The 12,800-nt window shown below is 39.9% G+C and overlaps 1 protein-coding gene across 1 annotated transcript; it reads right to left on the bottom strand.

The window, feature by feature from the left end:
* Positions 1–10,182: 10,182 nt before the first annotated feature.
* Positions 10,183–12,285, bottom strand: LOC139739919 (uncharacterized). Its single transcript, XM_071650521.1, has one exon. The coding sequence runs from the start codon at positions 12,283–12,285 to the stop codon at positions 10,183–10,185; it is 2,103 nt and encodes a 700-aa protein (XP_071506622.1).
* Between the last annotated feature and the right edge of the window lie 515 nt (positions 12,286–12,800).

Below are 12,800 nucleotides of genomic sequence, written 5' to 3'. Positions count from 1 at the left end.
TTAGTGATACTGGGTGAGGAAGACTTCATGCTTGAAATTTTTTAAGTTGTCAGCCTTTCCTGAGAAAGGATCCATTTAAGCAGTGTATTTCTCGAGTTGGTGCCGAGACTGTTCGAATCTAACATTAATAATATCGTCAGCAAAACTAAGCAATAATGGCATTTGAAGAAATAGCTACTATCAGTTACAGCTGAGTACATTATGCTGCATTATAAAATGGGTTCAAGAATGTAGCCAATAGGAAGCGCTGAAATGAGACACACCTCCTTCCTTTACTTCAGTACAACTGCACTGCCTGTAATCCTATGGTAGATTGCCGATCGTCTGTGCGCGCGGCGGCTCCTTTGATGAATTGCATGCATACGCGTACGCGTACGCGCTGTCAATCCTGTAAACAACTTCTAGTTCGGGCTGCCGGCCGGCCGGCCTGTCTTCCCTTGTGCATAACATTATGTGGCGTACGTACGTATACTGTACTATACGTACACTTTGTACAGTACAGTAGACCAAGCGTTATGGGACCGGACGCGTACATGGAGTCACTTTGAAGAGCAAATCCAACGATTTAGCAGGTTAATTCTCACGCCGTTTTCAGAGTATGTTGTCTAGTAGGCCTATATGAGGAGTCTATATGAAGTCTTTATGGTAAAGGGTGCATATTCTATGTAAAATAAGTAAGTTTTCATGCGGGTGTCCGGAAACCCAACCCCCCATTATACTTATACTGTATGTGCGGGACTTCCGCGAGTGCGACGTGCGTAAAAGTTTGGGACGAACATCTTCGGACGTCTTGACCCACAAAGGTACGTGAAAAACGCTGAAAAATGATGTTAGTTTTCGAATTTTCGACCCATTTTATAAAACAAATGATGCACAGGATTATTTCGTGGCGTTAGTGTAGGCGTAGCTCACTCGAGGGTATTTACAATGTAGTGCAACATGCACTCGGCTTCGCCTCGTGCGTGTTTCACAATTGTAAATACCCTCGAGTGAGCTACGCCTACACTAACGCACTCTATCCTGTGCATCATTTGTATATTCATCAATCATATTCCATATCCCTTTCATGGTGCATCCACTTGATTTTAAAGGAATACATAGTCCCCTTTATGGTGCAAATGTTTATTATTTATTAACCTACCCCGCATAACATACCCCCCACCGTCTGTCACTGTTCTCTGGTACCCGAGTTGAGAGCTGAATGTGAACAAATCTAGAACCTTTCGAATTTCTATAATCTTGACTTCAGACTGTCTTATACTTTCTGTTATTCTGAATAAAGGCAATAGTTGCATGGAAAGATGTCTACATACAGTGTGCACATACAGATCTACTATCAAATTTACAGTGGAATAACCTGACACTGTCTTCCAGCTTGTAGACAAAAAAAACAAAAAAACTACATGATTTTTGTTCCTTTTATCTGTTTTCTTGCTGAAAAAAAGAAAGAAAGATTCCTAAAAACTGACTTTTGAAACAAACTGTAAATAAGATATCATAGTGCAGGCTCTTCATGGGATTTTCAGTCCAAATTTTACCCCCATCAGAACTTGCAGTTCCTTGCTCAAGAGAGTTAATTGATCAAAATCTACCCAAGAGATAATAATTGTTGTTGGCTTTTCCATATGCTGTTCACTGATATAAGTTTTCCTTTCAGCTTTCAGCATTTCTTTTTCTTTTTCTTGCATATAAAATCCTGTTCTTAGTCCTGTAATGACAAAGGGTTGTCCTTTCATCTCTCTCTTTTCTTTCTTTTACACACACAACCCAAGAAACTGTGTTTATATTTCTTTTATTGGTGATGTGCAGTTGTTTTTTTTTTAGACCTATTCTTCAGAAATGGACTGGTTCCTTTTCAACACAATTTGAATGTATTTTTAATCGGTGTACATATACATGTCTATAATTATGTAGAATATGTCTATTCACTCTGCAAATTGAAACTTGATTGCAATAATTATATGTTTCTTAGAAAGTATTGTGCCAATTTGTGTGTTACGATGATATGCAGTTTGTTTGAACAGATGTGATAGCAATTGTGTAAAGCACCTTGAAACTGAGTCTTTCAAATACCTTGCTTTTTTGTCTGTGGGCATGTGCAGTGCTAAAAAATGGATTGGGGCTGAATGTACAGTTTTACCACTTGGTACTTATTTTATCATGTATTCGTGTATGCACAGGTACTGATGCTAATGTTGAGATGATAAACTTATGAAAAATGATTGATTTCAAGGCCATATGGGTTTGCCTGTAGAAGAGGCTTTTATTGTATTATTCTACTTTCTATAGTTGCAAGATTTTTTTGTCACTGGCTGAAACCTTTTCAGTGCAGTGAACTGTATATGCTGAATTCACAGTGTAACAAATTTTCCTTTGTATGATGAATTAATGTATTTATGTGTTGCCTTGCATACATGGTATATCTGTCGTAGTATTAAATACAAGTGTCAAAAGTGTATGAACAGCCAGAACTGACTTGAGCTGTTGTTTGTATGTGCTATTAAAGTACAGAGGAGCAAAATAGTTGAGTAACTTTAATAGACGCACCGTATCTTTACAGCTTGAAGCTGAATAGCTCATATTCGTCATTGTTATTCATGGAGAAATTAAATGATTTATTTCATGTGCAGCACTCGCAGCAGGTCATGTCAAAATGCTATTTTGGCTTTTGAATGATCATTTTTAAACATTTGTATTCTGAAAAAAGAGTTAGATTGACGAGGGTGATTTTTTACGAGTCAATATTGAAGTTAACTCCAGGTTTACCGAATCTGTAATGTTAACTTCCTTATCATTCTGGCCATTTTGCTGTTCCTTCAATTGTCAGAAAGTGCAAGCATTAATCATTACCAAGTTAGCATGGCCCACTTCTTTTGGGGTGGTCAATCTTATGTGGATGTTCGATTGATGAGCAAAGAAGCAGTCACAGTGACAGATTCTTGATATATTTTTCGTAATTATGGCCTTAAATGCACTCATATCTCAAAGTACTTTGTATGGATGATGAATTATGCCGTCCAGTGATTTCCACCGCTAATGTTATGTACATATTTATTTTTTATATTGGCATAAGCTGTCAATCTGGCTACTTGTAGTTGATTAAGAAATTGACTTAAAGGTGCATGGTCCCGGTGTTTTAGTCAAATGCGTACGCGGGCGCACGGCACAAGTTTCTTATAGAGACCTACGCTATTGACTCCTCTTTAGTGCTTACGCTTTGGCCCACTTTCCCGAGTCCGAAGAAGTCCGATTCACTGTAGTCACTGGTCGGATCACAGTTCGGTTCATGATTCGGCTGGGGGGGGGGGGGGATGACAGACTTTTTTTTGTGATGTCATAATAACAAGCACATATGCACGCACCCTGGCATTACTACAGACTGCGCGATGCGCAGAGAAGACAACAAAGGCAACGTTACTTAGCAACACCTACGCACTTTACTCTCGATGACAGCTAAACTTCGGTAATCTTCGTATCAATGCTAACGGTGATCGGCAGTATCATCAACAGCGCCCTCTTCACTACCGGGACTATGCACCTTTAATGTTAATATGTACATTGCATGTTTATTGTAGGACTTGATCGTAAGTTTACTGCGTGTGACACAAATTTTTAGATTTTTTTAGCTTGCCTCATTCTCAAATATATCTATGAAAATTGGGTAGAAGTGGAGCCATATTAGTATGTTTCCACAGGTCTTTCACTGTTTATCATTGATATTGACAGTTATTTATATTAGATACACATGATGTCAGGTGCCTTTGGGCATTAGAAGATTGACGCAAGGAGTTGCAGTCCTAATTCTTTCAGGACTGAATAAATGACCAAATTAATGAATTGACCTGTGTTATGCTGTCATCCATTGTAATCAAATGAACCTCTCATTGTTGTGTTGATTATTTATGTGATGTGACATGATATGATATATTTGTCTGTTCATTAACCATAAATTTGTTTATATATATATATATATATATATATATATATATATATATATATACACACACATATACATACATATACTCACTATACTCTATTCTGTCAGGAATTCTCTGTAAGAAAATTTGAAAATCGCAGTCGTTCTTCATCGCCTGCTGCCGATTAGACTATTTTTGGATACATGAAATTATTACAAAGAACTTTTAGATAGAAAATGATAATAATGATGATAGTAATAGTAATGATAATAATAATAATGATATTAATAATAATAATAAAAATGATAATAATAATAATGATGATGATAATAATTATAATAATAATGATAACAATAATAATGATAATAATAATAATAATAATAATAATAATAATAATAATAATAATAATAATATTAATAACAATAGTGGCCACTTATATAGCACACAGGTCCACCTTTCAGTGCTCACGGCGCTTCAAAATTGAAAAGATAGATACATGTTCAAACATGACAACAGAGAAGAAAATGGCAAACAACAAACAAACACATACCAGATAGAGAATATGTTCTGAACATTATAGACAACAATTATAATCCTCAGTGTGAGAGGAACAGATACGTTTTAAGTTTGGATTTAAATGTTTCTGTACATGACAGCTGCCTTAACTGAATAGGTAACTGATTCCACAATTTTGGTCCCATTACGGAGAAAGCATGATCACCCCATCCATGTTTTACTTTGGGTGTTTGGAGTGACAATGCATCTGATGATGAACGTAGACTTCGTGTCGGATTTTATTTTTGAACAGAGTCACGTAGGTATACAGGGGAAAAAGAATGAACTGAATGATGTACTAATAACAGAATCTTGAAAACATTCCTTTTTTTTTCTACAGGTAACCAATGTAAGGAGCGGAGAATTGGTGATATGAAATCAAACATATTAGTTGAGGTTTTGTGACATCATTTTTTTTTAAGATTACACAACAACCGAGAAGAAATCAAAGCATGAATAAGTATCTCAGCTGCAGATTTAGACAAAGACACAGTTAATCTCGCCAGTTAGGCTACATAGTAACTGAAAAGTACAAACGTAGGTGATGATAAACGTAGATAACCTACCAATAAAGACGGTATTGATTGTCATGCCGCGCTTAATTTGCTCCCTTTAATGAAGTTCGACATACATACCATCTCGCTACATTTGGGCTTAAAAGGCAATTATCAAATAAAAATGTCGATTATTGTTCACTAGTTGTCAAAAGTGATGTTAATGACGTCTGCTGCATGAAATTATACTCGAGATGATGGTATGCTGCCATGTTTAACATCATCTGCAATTGTACGTTGACTTAACCTTTGACTGTACAGTGCATTATTTTGTTTTCAGAAATTCAAGACTGAGTCACATGTTCGTAAGCCCTCCGTGTCACACCCCCTCCACACAAACACATGGAACGTTATTCAAAAATTACAAAGCGGTATTTGCGAATTGTACATAAAATGATACATGGGGAGTGGTATGTATTTATTGCTATTCGATGGCGGAACATTATAAACATGTGTCTTACAATAAATATATACAATCCTGTTAAGAGTGACCAAACAGAACTCGCAAACATGTTTTTGTTCCATTTGTTTGTTACAGAGGGCAGTTATAAGAAGAAGAAAAAAAAAAAAACGTTTCTTAAATGACAAAAACTCCGATATACGGACTGATCAAACTACTTGCATGCGAAAATTGTGTCCATAACAAAGTAAATCACATATACATCGTACATCATCTCCGTTCCTTAAAGATTATTCCCTCCTGGCTTTGCTTTCAACAACTAATGTTTCCTGAAACTAAAATACCAACTTTGCTAAATGTGGCTATGTCACATTGTGATTACTGGAAGCGCTCTCGAAGTCAGTTATTAATGCGAACATAGTTACCTTCAGAACAGAGATAAATATAAGTACAAGTGTAGATCATAATCCTATACGTGTAGTGAATATACATTTCGGGCGTATTACAAACTTTTACGAGCTGGATAATGTTCTATCACTTTTACACAAGATCATGGGTTCGAATCCCGTCTTACGCTTGCATTCTTGGACCAAGAAGTTTCATTCACTACAATGTCTCTCCTGACCCAGATGTATAAATGGGGACCTGACAATACTCTAGACTAATGATTTATTATGTGTAATGGGCAAGCCCCTCTGAAAGAACAGTGCATGTACTGAAAGACTATACCCTCGGTAAACGGGGGAATATTTTTTTTCTGAGGTTACAGTAGTTGATCATAAATGAAAATTCGGACTAAAGTTCGTTAATTCCGAAGGTTAGTTCATCCAAAAAATGAAATAAAGTTCGTTATTTCGAATGTTCGTTCAACCGGAAATGATACACGGTGTATAAGGTTCGCTGCTCCGAAGGCTCTTTATTCCGAAAAACACAAATCAACCGACCACCCTTTTCCAAGATATTGGTTAATCCGAAATTTAAGGCCGTGTCACACCTTTCCGGGCAAGTCTTGCGTGCGACTTGCAAAGAACAATATTTACTATACCCGGAGGTCCCCGGAATGAGCCGCGCATGACAGTACCTAGCACGTATCTCACCCGTAGTCACCCGGAGGTGTGCACGCAAATCTTTTTACCCGCAACCATGTTTAGGCCCTGTCACACCTTTCCGGGCAAGCTACGCAGGCTTGTTGCGTGTAGGGATTTTCCAGCATACCGGCAATTTTTGAGGGCGAAAAAGGATTTGGGCGCGTCAGACGCGTTCTACTTTATTCTACTTGCGGGTTTACAGTGTGACCTTTGTACCAGTCTACGCGTGGGGGCTGACAACTCAGTGAAAGAATTCCTCTGATGGAATGGCAAAGTCCCACGGAATGTCATTATCTTGGGTTGCATACTGGGACTGCGAAGTACCTGCGTGGGAGTTGCCTGTGAGGTGCTGTCGCTAAGGGCCTCCTACTGGCGTTCTGCGTGGACCTCTCCGGGCATTCCCGCGACTCACCCGGAAAAGGTTTTGGTCATGCTCAAAACTTGGCTGCGGTTAAATCGGACTTGCGTGAGCACCTCCGGGCAACTACAGGCGAGATACGCGTTAGATACTGTCGGGTGCGGACCAACTGCGGAGAGCTCCGGGGAGTAAATTTGTTCACCCGCAAGTCAAGCCGCAAAATCCCCAGATACGGTATGACCAGGCATGAATGAAAATTGCAAACATTCTTGTTCGCCCGCTGAAAATCTTCTACGTGCTGGAAACTACCTCCTCGCCACAAGCCCGCGTAGCTTGCCCGGAAAGGTGTGACTCGGCCTTTAAATACAGTTCGTTAATACGAACGAGTGTGACATTATTGATCAAGAAGGTTCGTAATTCCGAATGTTTGTATACTAGATCCAAAAATGAAAAAAAAAAATGCGTTCTAATGAACCTTCTTTCGTTTCGGATTAACGAACCTTCGGCATTACAAACCTCCGGCATAACTAACCTCATTTCATTTTCTGATACGAACCTTCGGAGTAGCGAACCTTATTCCATTTTCGGAATCACGAACCTTAGGTATATTCCATTTCCGGAACTTTCGAAATAACGAGTTGTCCAGTAAACAACATTCTCATCAAGATTATACTGTAATTCCCATCAGTGCAAAAGTTTTTACCCTTCTCAGATTGTCTCATCGCAGTTAGTGGCATGTCCAGCTAGTTGAATTATGTGATAATGTGATGTGATAGTGATACATATACATTGTATTGTACATGAAAATCAACGGTTTTGCCAGGTATGAAGTACACGAAGTATTCTCCTACATGTACATGTACACATACTTAAAAATAAAGCAACTGAGGATAATGGTGCAACAAACGCGCCATTTACTCCCCCCCCCCCCCCCCCCATCGCAGAATGAAAAGAAACGTTTCCCCAACGCAGTATTAACCAATGAAATAACATTTTTCTCATAATTCTTTCGCCAGAAATGATCTTCACTAGTAAGAATTCCTTCACACACACACACACACACACACACACACACACACACGCATACTTTTTTTTGATCTATAATATTCTTTATTTGACTTTCATGCACGCATACACACGCATACAGACACAAACACACACACACACACACACACACACACACACACACACACACACAAAACACTGAAAACAAGAGAGTTTATATACCAGGCGAACACGAAATTTTATTATCGGCGCGTATGACCATGCACAGATAGGCCTACTTGCATATAGGACTAAAATGAATTATGAAATGAACAGATGACCAATTCAATATTTGTTCATACAATCCTTGCAAATGTGAGAGAGATGAACCGGAATGATGCACGGTATTCTATACAAATGAGGAAACATCAAATTAATAAAAAATAATTTAAAACGCTTGTGTCTTTCATGCTCCCTCATGTTCATGTACAGGTGTATTTTTCTATTCTCACGCGATTGATGACGCACCAAGTTTATGATTACCTGTATGATACTGTAGGCCCCTATAATGCTTTCTTTTTTAAAGAGAACAATTATGTCTACTCATCACTGTAGACCTCTTCATCGTCATTATAACTTCTAGTGCTAACGATCATTCTAATCGTTCTCATTACATGACGAATTAGTAGTGAAGCATCTATCCTTGTTCCTTTTTTTTCTAACCAGCAGTCACCGGTTTCTGTTATCATAATCATACTTATCATCTTGAACTTTGCGAACTATATACGAATAATAATGAATGACCTACAATGTACTAGTATCTATACCTATCAGCTTATCTACATTTTAACATACCTATCAATCGATGCAAGTAATAACTACAGAGCAACAACACTTAAATGACAGAAGATTACTACGTGTACATCATGTTTCAAACGATTATCAGCATCCTCTCACATTGTTAAGACAGTCCCGACAGTGCTGTAAATAGATGGGACTGATATCACAATCAAGAAGAGTAATAAGTATCGATTTAAATGATAGCCAATTGAGTTGATTTATGATTGACTTTTCAATGCACATGGAATCATGATCATTACATCATTGACAGAACTGATAGCATTGCTTACCTAAGCAAGCATTGCTTACCTAACCCTTCGTTGTGGTTATAGGCTGGTAATGAACATGTTTGTAAAATCTAACTTGCCTTGGCAACACTGATAATCACCATGCATGTCATATCATTATGCAATATCTCCATTTATCACCAAGCTCATTCATAGCTCTTCATAGCTCTTCATAGGTTGTTTTTTTTTAACATTAATTCATACATTAAAGCATGAATTTTTGTCCCTCAAAATGAGGATCTGTGACCCTAATTTGGAGACGAAAATAAGAATTGTACTCTAAGCCGTAATTCTGAATTCTTCGTTACGCCGGCTCGATTCTCAGATCACATCGCAAAAATCTTGTTTCGGCACTTGCATTCGAAAATCAAGTCCAAGGACGTGCTAGTAACAATGCACAGGATGACTCATTCAGATGGTTTTCTTCACGGATATCTAAAAGAGCTACGTTATACATGTATTATTCTGTTCCTGTTGCTGTTGGACATACATACAAGCTTGTATGTATTTCAATAAGTTGAATCTGCAGAAAGACAACACTCGATCCACAAGTTTTATATACACTCACTGCGTTTGCATTGGGATTTTTGGCTCTTTTTTCCATGCTGTCATCATAAATTATTTAAGTGCAAACATAAGCTACCTCTCCCAAAACAAAGAATGTCTTGCAACTCGCCTATTACCAGAAACTTCTGGTTTCTTTTTTCCGTTTTGCGGTTTCGCTTCTTGTTTTAACACACTTTTAATGTCACTTTCTTTGTCTAAAGCGGTTATAATGCCTTTTAGCTCTGCTGGAAGACTGAACAAGAAACAAAGTGGTCTGTGAACTTGTAATACTTTCAGAATAAGAATGATGCTGGCCTTTACACTAATGGTATCCTCATCTTATTGAGACGATGTTTGAACACTAATACTCTATCATGTTATGATACATTCATTCTGATTATAAACTCGAGTCAAATTACACTCTGTGAAGTACTTTCTTCGATACAATAAGAACTGGTTTTGGAGCCATCAACAAGGTGCATGGTTTCGCAATATAAATTTAACTGTGTCATGGATGGATGTTAGTTTATCGTGGTACAATATCGTTTTAACCTGCAATATACAACTGGATTCAATCATTTACACAACCTTGCATATGATAAATCAAATCGGACATGAAACCATTTCAGCGACTGGATTTTTTTTTGCAAGTTTTACTTATCGCAATGACAAATTGTTTTAATCTTTCCATCCCCACCCGTTGCCGTCACGACAGCGGCCGAAAACATTCCCGATGGAGACACAGCCAACATGAGGTCTTTTGAGGCATGGGTTTCCTTTTCGAATAGCGTGTCGACCTTCTCTCCTTGAGAGGTGAACCTCTGCAGCGTCCTTCTACCTAATGAGTTGGCCCAGAGCACACAGACACGCTCTTGGACATCGCAGCCTACCACCACCTTCTTCCATTCGTCATCATGGATGGAAGCGAGGACGTTTCCGTTGAAGTCGAGAACGCTCGCAGTGGCGGGTTCGTGCGATATGACAACCCAAGTCGGCCTCTTGTGGGATACAGCTACCCCAGTCGGCGACAGATCACCTGTTTGAATTGTACGCTGCACGCTACCGTCAGCTCGAAGGACGTAAACTCGTCGATGATCGCGGTCCGACGCATAGATAGTATCCTCGCCGTCCGTAGCCAGACCAGATACGCTCCTCTTCGCCGGAAGTGCTCTCGATATCTCTGTCAGGTTCTCTGATAGGAGATGCAACTTGGCGTCCGTGGTAGCAAGAACGAATCGGTGGCCGGAGAGAGTGGAGAAACACCTGATGCTGTCGTACTGTAATGTGGGCAGCGAGCGATTCCAAGCAAAGGTGCTACATCCTGGGATTCCCAATGCGGTTACCTTTATGGACGCACACAAAGAGGAAGGTTTCACATATTTCGAAGTGTAAGTGTCACACGAGACAGACACATAGGGGTTATATCCACCCCTGTGATACGTGTAATGTGTTTGCGTGCCGCTTTTGACATACACAAGCTCCGATTTGAGGCCGACGCATTCGTCCTGTACCACGGCAGCAAGGCGACCGTCTCGCGTGAATTGCAAGTCCTTTGGGCCACTCTTACACGAAATACTTACGGTTCCTCTTTCTCTGCTGCTACATTCCTCAATGACATTGCCAACGTTGGCCTCCAAAGGTTTCACGTGGAAATGCAATCGTTCCACCGACTGCTCGATATTCTTCAGCACCTGTTCGTCCGGTTCCTCCGCTATCGCCCTGTCCATAGCTTCGAGCAAGCTCTTGTACATGGAGGCAATTCCTACAAGATCATGTTTGTTGTCCAGTACTTGCTGTGTCATCAATATGCTCTTCTCGACCAAAGCCTTCATGTTCTCAGTTTTCCGTCGCAACTCAACGAGCTGCTTGTTCTTTTCTTCCAGGTAGTCACACCCTTCCCTTTCTAAACGATGGTGAAACTCTTCGACCCGTGTTTTGAACTCTTCAACGGCACATTGTATGCTATTTCTTGTTTTCTTACTGTGGTCGACGATATGCAATTCTAGCTCGTCGAGCAAGCTGAGGAATTTTGCGAATTTATCGGACTTTGCCGCAACGTCTTCACATCTCGAGCTTAGCTTCTCTCTAATTGTTGGAACGAAGTCTTTCAGGAACTGCAGCTTGTGTCCCTGCTCTCGGCTGTGATCAATGAGTGTACAGTCATGGCATATAGGTTCCAGGCAAGTCACGCAGAATAGCTTCAGCTTCTCATCAGTGTGCTTTGGGCACAAAACGGAATGGTCTTTACTCTGAAAGGTGACCTTCCCCTCAAGCAAATCTGAGATGCTGGCTACGGTGTGATTTTGCGTCATCCGAAGTCCTGCGTGGGCAGATGAGCACCGCTGACAGAGAATCTGACAACATTCGCGGCAGTAGGTATATAGGTTTCCATCCCCAACATCCTCGGATGGGTGAGCGTAGCCACAAGCTTCACACTTGTTAGCCGAGTTCGCCAGCTTCCTTTCTCGCACCTCTTTCTCTATGAGAGCCTCTACAAGCCGCGTAGCTCTGAAATCAAGCCGTAATCCACGCACACCATTCTCCGGCATCTCAGTTTGATCTTTGCACAGAGCGCACTCCAGTGACACTTTCTCCAAATCGACCGCGTCCTTTCGGCTTCGTGCAAACTGCTTCTCCAAACAGTTCTCACAGAAACTATGGAGACACGCCAGAATACGAGGAGTATCTAACCTTTCCAGGCAAATAGCACACTCCACCTCGTTGGAAACAACTGAATCTAGGTTCATGGACGTCATGACTGCTGCTTTGACAAGGTTACTCTCTGCCAACAAGTAAGCGATACCACCTGTTGAATGCAGCGCAATTAAGCCATGAGTATGTACCTCGAGTGTATGGGCATGGTCGATGCGAAGAAATCAGCTGTGCAGAGTTTCAACACGTGCTATCACATCAGGGCACCGTGCTGTGCAGCGGACAAGCGAGCACGCGTATGGCAAGCCAAATGTCCCATAATATTCGGTTCACAAGTTCATAATACACTGAATTCAATTCTATTTTGATTTTTCATACATTAATTTTTACAACTTATTTATACACGTATATAGTTCAAACTGTTACTGACAGCCTTTTTATATTCACTAAATAAGCAAATTGGGACGTACCAGGAATGAACCCCGAAAATCTATCATGTTGACTGAGTAAATGCAGTAACATTAGTATAGAATGCGGAATTCCACGTACACAATCCGTTCAAACGTTTTAAAGTTTCGACACCGACATCACATGATGACAAAACCACGGCAGTTTGTCA

The sequence above is a fragment of the Diadema antillarum genome, unplaced genomic scaffold (assembly GCF_040938485.1).
Source record: "Diadema antillarum isolate AM-2024a unplaced genomic scaffold, OU_Dant_1.0 seq00000821_RagTag, whole genome shotgun sequence".
NCBI classification, from domain to species: domain Eukaryota; kingdom Metazoa; phylum Echinodermata; class Echinoidea; order Diadematoida; family Diadematidae; genus Diadema; species Diadema antillarum.
This window is presented reverse-complemented; position numbering and strand designations above follow the sequence as displayed.

Bases quoted from the DNA above. Each gene is read 5' to 3' on its own strand.
- LOC139739919 (XM_071650521.1), bottom strand. From the start codon at position 12,285: ATGACGTCCATGAACCTAGATTCAGTTGTTTCCAACGAGGTGGAGTGT.